General features: G+C 36.3%; 1 protein-coding gene across 3 annotated transcripts in view; it reads left to right on the forward strand.

Annotated features, from left to right (window-relative positions):
- The first annotated feature begins 361 nt into the window (after positions 1-361).
- The window catches only part of Aplip1 (JNK-interacting protein Aplip1), a 435,485-nt gene continuing 426,058 nt past the window's right edge, over positions 362-9,788 (forward strand). Inside the window, exons 1-2 of one of the 3 annotated variants that reach the window (XM_067107286.1) lie at positions 362-573; positions 7,683-9,788. The exon at positions 7,683-9,788 is cut by the window's right edge and continues 194 nt beyond it. In XM_067107286.1, the coding sequence (XP_066963387.1) occupies positions 491-573; positions 7,683-9,576 (1,977 nt within the window). In that variant the 5' untranslated portion in view covers positions 362-490 and the 3' untranslated portion in view covers positions 9,577-9,788. Of the gene's footprint in view, positions 574-7,453 lie in introns of those variants that run through there. The other 2 variants (XM_067107285.1, XM_067107287.1) reach the window with 2 other exon arrangements.

Consider the following 9,788-nt stretch of genomic DNA (forward strand, 5'->3'; position numbering starts at 1 on the left):
TAGTGCTTCTAGTTCTTTTATAAATTTTGTCTAGCAAAGCATACGCAATACAGTGCAATTCATAAGAGGCTTGGATTTACTTTTCAGGATAATGAATACAGAAAAAGCTGCGGAAATTACGCAAGTTTTAGCAGTATTTAAATGATTTTATGTTGGCTATCGATTCCAGCATTTCTCCACCACGGTGTTGCCATATGGTGTGATCGGTGTGGAAAAATTAACCTTTTCATTTTCTCTGAAAATATTAAATGATTCTCAAAACAACAAAACGCTAGTTATTACGTAAGCTGGAACAAAAACGGTGATAAGAATAAGATTCTGGGATCAAGTTTAATTCGTGCTATAAAAAGGAACGATAAAGAAAAGAGCCAACTGTAACATCCGGAGGGGTGTAGTTTGGCTCAGTGACTAGCTGAGCGATCTGGAAGCGAAGTGGGAACAATAAGCAACCCCGTGCTACAGCGAGTCTATACACAAATCTCCATTCAAGATGGCAGACAAGGAGTTTGAAGAATTTCGCCAATTTTTTGAGCAGCTTCCACAACATATAAAGGCTCCATCGAACTGCTACACGTAAGTACAACTCATGAAGTTTCGGGCAAGCTGCCTTTGGTGTGATTTAAGAAAATATGCAGCCTGTGGCCAGCTTGTACACAAAGCCATCTTTCCCCTCTTTCCCTTGGGTCTTTTTCTGACAACGTTTCTCTCACGTAAAGACAATGAATATCAGGTCAATGTATGCTTTACTGGCAAACCATGTGCTCTACAATACCTACAACCTCAAGCTGGTGTTATAAATACCTTTCTGTACAAGCTCTAATCGTTACTATTGCAGGCAGGGAATGATTTGCAAAATATCGAAAACCAAACAACCCAGGCAACAATTCTTCCTCACGAAAGAAAATTCGCTGTGTCTGATCATACTATTCTATGTCGGAAACAAAACAACCAGATCGATTCGGAAAAACAAAATAATAGACGACAAATCTTAGCCATTTGCGAAAAATATTGTATATTCGAGAAAGTGATCACGAGACCAGGACATTCTCGAATGTAAACAGTGCAGAAAAAAAATCCTTTAACGCCCATTCCTAGTCTTCAGAAAGTGAGATCTGGTCCCTAATTGAATAAATAAAACAATACAGAGTCTAAAGAGGAAAATAAGAATAAAAAGTATAACCATTTCATTCCGAAAGACAAAAATATGCTTGTTGGTGGAAGGTGATTCACGAGTGCAGGTTTTGTTTTCTATGATCAACGCGAGTCAGCGAGACAGAACAGCGGCACCAAAGAAAACGGTTGGGCTCAATATTTCCCCTCTTATTGATCACTAAAATGTTGGCTCAAAATGGGTCGATTTTCCGTGTCTGCCACGGGTAACACGTGTCACAATCTCACGCATTGACTGCAGAGGAAGTCTGATGTTTATGTCAGAGATATGACAGAAATTTAGGCTGTTTACATAAGATCCCATTGTCATTAGCTCCAGACTCTTCCACAGCAAATCCCCTCCCCTCCCCCGACCCAAACCAACCTCCCCAGCCTTGCTTCACAAGGGAAACGCGTGAAATTCATTCCAGCTAACTCGCATGACTGTTAGTCATCGCAATACGTACGAATGAAAGTGCGCCAGACGAAAAGACGGCAATGTATGCTATCCACAAATTTCGGTATATTCAGAAATAAATGCTTCCTTACTGATGAAAGTTTATTGCTTGCAATTATGAGATCAACGAAACAGGTGAAATTTAATTAATGCATAGCAATTTTAAGTATACTGCACACTACCCGTGAGCACATTCTATATATATATATATATATATATATATATATATATATATATATATATATATATATATATATATATATATATATATATATATATATATATATATATATATATATATATATATATATATATATATATATATATATATATATATATATATATATATATATATATATATATATATATATATATATATATATATATATATATATATATATATATATATCTAAGGTTTTACCAGGAATTCTTTTGATTTATGCACACACACACACACGTGATATATATAATATATATATATATATATATATATATATATATATATATATATATATATATATATATATATATATATATATATATAGTGTGTGTATATATATATAAATTTTATATATATTATAAATTTTACCGTCCCTTAGCAAGAATCCCAATTTTGATCCACGGCCAAAGCGAATTTATACAGCTGATTTTCAAGAAAACCAATTGTTCTTATGGCGACTTAGGAAAGTACAATTAGTTAACTTTGGGGTGTCGTTGCCAGGATTTTCATAAATAGGTAACACCTAGAAATATTCCTATAGGAAACAAAAAGCGTGCACACATACACACACACACACACACACATATATATATATATATATATATATATATATATATATATATATATATATATATATATATATATATATATACATATATATAATAAACGTGTTTATATACATATATAAACACACACACTATATATATATATATATATATATATATATATATATATATATATATATATATATATATATATATATATATATATATATAATATAGTTTGTCTGTCTTTGACCGGAACGCTCCGAAAACGATTATAAAAAACGAATGGCGTCTTCCTCCCAAGACGATCTCGTTGCTCTTCCAGCTGCAAGCTCACCACGGGACTACATCTGCTTTGAAATAGTGAAACCTACGGGTCTGCTAGCTTTTACCATTTAATTCAGTCCATGGATATTCTTAAGTTTTCAATTTACTGCATCAATACAGGTACATTTATTAGCTCGAACAAAATGGCTAATGCATATACCTAAATACATAAACCACAGAGCACTTATATAGAGGATTGCATCAAAAAGTTACCCGCCAAGTATCCACATCCTTACATCCACAACAAATCGCATAAATTATACTCTCCACTTTAAAAGCACACACGCACGCACACACACACACACGTAGCAACTATAACTTAACGGGATTTTTGTAACTTCCTATCAATGCCTGGAAAAAAGCAGCTGCTATTCTAAGAGAAACCGTCGAGACCCTTTCATTTAATCCATGTTTCAAAATAACACATTAAAAATGAACAACTAAGAGCATCCGGATGGGCTCCAATTACAAACTGGGAACAAAAGTCCAACTCTTCCATAAAAGGAAGAATGGACCGAGAGTTTTCATTCTTCAGCCCACCTACAACGAGTTATGTGACTTTAAATGCTGATGCTGTTTCATTCCTTTACCTTCTATAATTATCTTTTATTCATTAAGATTTTTTTCGTATTGTGCCATCTAATCATGAAAGCTCGTTTTCTTTCAGTAAATGACTACATTTTACACGTATTCCATTACCATAAAATCATGTAAAAATAACAGTTTTCTTAAAAGAAATATACTGTCCTTTAAGACGTTACTTACAAAAGAATGTCACACATTTATCTGTGAATAATAAGTAATTACAGAGAGATGGAGAGAGAGGACTGTTTTTCCTCAATCAGCAGTCATATTGATCAATTTCATTTAGTTCCATTCAAAGGATTTGATATCCATTTTGCCTCCGGGGCTCTATAGTGTAAACCATTTTCCATCAAAGTGAAGAAAGGTCAAAGGCCAAAGAGAACCCCTCCATCCCCAGGGACCTGCAATACTTTAATCCATACTTTACAGGTACCACAAATTTTTTCTAAACGCTACAAAGTACTGATCTGATTATAGTTTCCTTCAGGTATTTTTCGTTGATGATATGACAGCCATACATAATGCAATAAAAACCATTAAGGACATGTTTGCTGTAGCAATATATAAGATATATACACCTGATCATTTTCTGGCTGGTGTAAAAAATGGAAACTGAAGGTAGTTTTCGATACACAGGGAAGGTTGAGAATGCAGTTACTAATGACTGAAAAATGGGGTAAAGCTAAAAATACCGTAAAGCAGAAGTTTATGATTGGTTTTGCGTAGGGAATGGGAAGACTGCCTTAAGTGCAGTTGCAACAGAGACGACGAAGGTCGTGTAACGGTACACAAGATGAATAAAGTTAAGAACAAAGTGAAAAAGATAAAAGGTTGGAGGTAACGCAATTTCAAAAAGGAATTCGAGCAAAGGAAGTGAAAGCAAAGAGAAAGGATTTCTGAGCAAACGCTACAGGATGCAAATGTAGAGACGTTGTCAGAAGAGAGTGAAGTCCAGCATAGCTTGAATGATTATCCTTATGATATTCTGATTATTGTGGATTGAAGCGACAAATCAGAATGATCTTAAAGCAGAAAAGGCTCATTTTATTGGAAGAAGGCCGGCATAACTGACTGTTAAGTACGTAAGAGGAGTACTGAAAGCATGAAGGCTAAAAAGAGGCCAAGAACTAATTGGTGAGTGAAAATGATTGACCTTTGTGCATAAAATATGTTTGGATGAGGGAAAGTTCACTACGGATTGGGTGAGAAGAACAATTATTCTTTTGTGTAAGAAAGCTCACCGAGGTCTGTATTCAAATAATGATTGCATGATATTTGTTGTGAAAAAGCTTTGGAAACTTGAAAAATGAGGTTAAAAGGCGCAAGCGGCACACATACAGTAGACCAGAAGAAAGGTTATGAAAGAATCGACAGTGATGCTAATTAGGAAGTGTTATGGATTATATGGCTTTCAAGATAGTTTGTAAGGAATGAAGTTAATATTTTCATGCTGAGAGTAATATTTGCGCAGGAATAAGTAGACGAAGAGTATTTAGGTAGGTATAAATGAGGGTCTCTGGTCGTTTTGTGTTTTGTATCCCCGGTTGCTTAATATTTTTGTTAATGGAATAATGTGAGAATTGTGGAAATGTGTAAGTTTGTGTCAAGAAAAACGGTCTTGAATGCTTGCCGACGATAATGTTAAATCCTAATAAAAAAAAAGAGATGTGAAGAATGGTGAGAAAGTTCGATAGCATAAGTAAGAAGAAAAAATTTAAAAGTGAATGTTCGAAAGAATAATGCAATGATGATAAATGGAATCAAGAAAATGGAAACAGCTAAGAAAGGATGGAGGGAAAATGAACATGGCTGACTCGCAAGAGTAACTCAAAGAAACAGTAGAGGAAGCCATGGCACAGGATCTCTGTAAAGCGCTGGAAGAGATTAGGATTGTTTCTGGAAGTATAAACTGGATTTTGAACGGACTGTTCACCCAACTCTCCTCTCTTGAAATATCTAATATCTTATGTGACTGAAAAAAATAAACAAAAAACAATGCTATAGCATTTAGGAATAACGGTTTTCACCCACTGTCTCTGAACGCTACTGGCAATATTCCTGTCCGATATCATGGGAAAAGAACTACATGAATTTACAAATATCACAAAATACTGAGCCCTACATTTTCATTTCGCTTAACATTGTCTCCCGTTTTCATATTCATATAAAGACCGACGGAACGGCCGGGTCCATTTTATTATCTAGTTTAGACCTGAAGGAAAAAACAAAGAATTGGAAACAGAGAACTGAAGCCTAACCTGAAAAAATCCTACGGTTTCGCTTCTTAAAGTAATGAAGACGATGGAAATCGGTGAAAATGGAGTGGCGAAAATACCTCAAAGTTTTTAGGCAAAAGAAAAGAGCAATTTGGGGAATCACTAATCTCTATACAGAATAAAAATTGGATGTGATTACACGGAGGGTTTTACTTTCCACTCGCTTCGGCAAAGAACATAATTGGAATTGCAATATAAAATTTAGGCCAAAGGCCAAGGGCTGAGACTTATGAGGTCATTCAGCGCTGAAAGGGAAACAGTGAAGAAGGTTTTAAAGCCGTAACAGGAGGGAAACCTCGCAGATGCACGATGAAACAACTGTTAGGAGACGGTGGAAAGTAAGATGGAAGATCGATAATATGAACGGAGGTACAGTACAAGGAATGACAAGGGTTGCAGCTAGGGGCCGAAGGAACGCTGAAAAGAACCTTAAGTAATGCCTACAATGCGCCACGTTAGGTGCACTGATGGCCTTTAACCGCCAGCGCCAACCGCCCCCACGCGGGTAGCACGCGAAAGAGAACAAGGTCTGTTAAGTGCAAACACCATATTAATTACCTTCTTTTTTGTCTTCATATTGTAATCTTACAACAGCAGCTTCATTTCCTGCCTGATCAAGCTTTCTTTACGTTTCCTCTACGATTTCTGTTTTCCTCAAGTCTGCTACTAGGTACTGCATTGGTTATATGACAGGGCCCATTTGCTGGGTTTGGACTTCTCATTTTTATAAATACATTCTTATTCAATGTCAAGCACTTTACTAAAAAAAAAAAATTAAGTACTTACATAAAATTTACTGAGCTCGCTCACAAACAAATATATGTATATATATATATATATATATATATATATATATATATATATATATATATATATATATATATACACACACACATACAGACATACACACACACACACATATATATATATAAGCACACCCACACATGCACATACTGTACATATATAATATACATAAACACACATATATATATATACATACAGTACATAATGTGTGTGTATATATATACAGTACATATATATATATATATATATATATATATATATATATATATATATATATATATATATATATATATATATATATATATATATGTACTGTATATATATATGCACACATTATGTACTGTATGTATATATGCATTATATATATATATATATATATATATATATATATATATATATATATATATATATATATATATATATATATATATATATATAAACATACACATGAGATAAACAATTTTATCACTAATGTATATGCCATGATCGAGGGAACCTCCCGCTCCCGTTGGATTCTAGGAATTAGCTTTGAATGAAATAGTGATTGATAATTTTACTCACAACTAAAGTAGTCATCACCGCCGACTAGACAAAAAAAAAAAAATGCACACACACAAACCTATACATACGCACTGCATTCTTCATGAATACAATGAAAAAACTCACATTATCAGATTTTCACTTTTTTTTTTTTTTTTTGCAAGTTCATCTGCAGCCTCTGCAGTCTGAGATTACTTAATAATCTTTATGTATGCAAATACCAACTCAGTCAACATACCACAAAAAGAGTTAATATGCTCAATTATTTTCATAATATTGAAAATTTTAGACTGGTCAGTAAATTCTACTTTTTCTTCTGATTTTACTCTCTAGGGTAAAAACTACAAAAAAAAAAAGACTAGTTAATTAGTTCGAGCATGTAAAAAAATTAGGGGAATATATATATATATATATATATATATATATATATATATATATATATATATATATATATATATATATATATACATATATACTGTATATATAGGGTGAGCGTGTTTGTGAGTGTATGTGCACGTGTATGCAGAAGGACACATGCACTTGGTTTACATATCTATTAATGACAATGCTGAATATAAAATGATGTGTTTGGATGAGAAATTGTGAAAAAAAAATGTCCATAGAAAGTGGAGATATGAAATGAGACCAATAAAAGCAACATCCCAACGAACACTCAATCAGGTCATTGTCCATCTGACCCCTACGTTTCTTTCTGCTTCCCGGATGACGATGACGATGATGACGACGATGACGACGACGACGACAACCTCTCGCTGCAGCGACGGGGTGGTGGAAGAGGTGATAGTCGCACAAACGGTTCAGGAAGTCGGCCAAGAAGCCCAACCAAGGGGGAAGGAGAGCGGGGCCATACCCAGTAGTGGGCCATTGGCATGGTCTACTTCCCTCCAGTCCCGCTACGCGCCAGACGACATCTTCAACGCAGGCAAGATCTCTTTCTATTACAATTATCTTCCCGAAAGCTGCCGAGCTTTCAGGTCCTCCGTCAAGCACGGGAAAGACAAGACAAAAGGGAGGAGAGAGAGTGGCGGTGACAAAGATGAGGCATCTGTGAAGGAAAACAAACCCTCAGCAGACGTCTGGAAAAGAGACAGCAACAGACTGGCTGTAGACAGAAATGATCACCCGGGCAGACAGCGAAGGAGGAGCAACCCCGAGATACGAGAATCTTTCAACTGGAAACAACGAGAGACGGACGCCCCATACACGAGGAGGGAAAAATTGATGAGAATCCACGGGAGAGACGTGAGAGTGATGGAGGGAGACGACGAAAGTCTGGTTCGCAGGATGAAAACAAAGCTTGAGGAGAAAATAACGAGCGCGACAAAGTCCATTCACAAGAGAGCAGAAAATCATCGTGTCAAGAAAGGAGTCATGACAGAAGCTCACAGGACAAAACCAAAGGAAACTAAACTTGACAAAAACCCGAAGAAAATTGTGACGGTTCTCTTCATAAGCAACATGACCGGGAGTGAAAAACTACCGATACTGGTGACAGGCCGGACAAACCTAAAGAAGACGAGGAAATCCGTTAAAACACTGCCCACAGCTTACATGTATAGCAAAGAGGCCTCGAAATCATCCATTACGCAAGAAATATTTACCACCTGGGTAAAACAACAAGATGACAGATTTTTTAGGTCAAAGAGAAAAATTGCCTTCATATTAGACAGCATGATGCAACAGCTTCTACCACCCGCAACACACCTCAAATCTATGGAGGTCATTAATTTACCTGGACACATAGCCTACAAATCACATCCTATTGAAGGTAAACTTTCCCACGAAATTCGAACCCAGTACAAACTTATCCTCCTAGATACCTGGTTTCGATCAAGTAAAGACATCGCAGATTTTCAGGTGTCTATTTTAGACGCAATGTACATCCTAAGGAGGGTATGGGCGGCCGTTGAACCCTCTTCCATCCGAAGGTCGTTCAAGGCCTGTGGTATGTCTCCTGAAGGAGACGTATTCCCAAAGCAAATCGCGGCGGATTTACTTAATAAAATATCAACAGAAGATTTCGTTGGTCAATGCGGAATTGCTCTTAAAGCTTTCGAAGAATGGGTATCTGTCGAGGACGAAATCAATACCAGAACCTATTCTACAGAGGAGGAAATACTGGCCAATATTGAGAAGGAAATTATCACTGATGGGACCAGGAGAACAAGACATGACAAGGATGATGGTCATGACACACACAGCATCCAGACTGCAGCAACGCAACCAAACAAAGCCCTGAAAGAAATTGTAACGACAGAGGAGAGCAAGATACAAAACTTCGATACAACGACTCACAGGAAGAAACCCCGAACTTCTGAAAAGGGCAAGGGAGACCTCTACAGTGACGACGAAACTTCGGACGGCGACGAAGAGGCTGTGTCGGCCTTCTTACCGCCCAATGGGCGGCAGATGAGGGCGGCATGCTCCGCCCTACAAGCTTTTATCATGGCTTGCCCAGAAGCTGACGAGATGCTGGCTCATCTCGCCCTCATTGAAAACTTCTGCGTAAGTCAAGACATCACGTCTAGAATCAAGAAAACGGCACAAACGGAAGCCAAATCTCCGAGAGAAATGCCTACGGAAGCCAAATCTCCGAGAGAAATGCCTGCAAAAGCCAAATCTCCGATGGAATCGATAGAAAAACTGCTCTAACTGAAAAATAACCAGCTGAATGGGTCGCGTGTATGTGGTGACGCTAAATATTTTGCTTTATGTAAATTATTCTAGCGTATATTCAAATTTAATATAAATTCATTTGCGTTATTGTATATAAATTGGTTGGCGTTGTTGGACACGTATAAACGTTTATTTCTCTTAAAGACCGTGTACAATAAAAAAAAAATCGGTAGTATTTATTAATATGC

This window comes from Macrobrachium rosenbergii, chromosome 8 (genome assembly GCF_040412425.1).
Source record: "Macrobrachium rosenbergii isolate ZJJX-2024 chromosome 8, ASM4041242v1, whole genome shotgun sequence".
NCBI lineage: Eukaryota > Metazoa > Arthropoda > Malacostraca > Decapoda > Palaemonidae > Macrobrachium > Macrobrachium rosenbergii.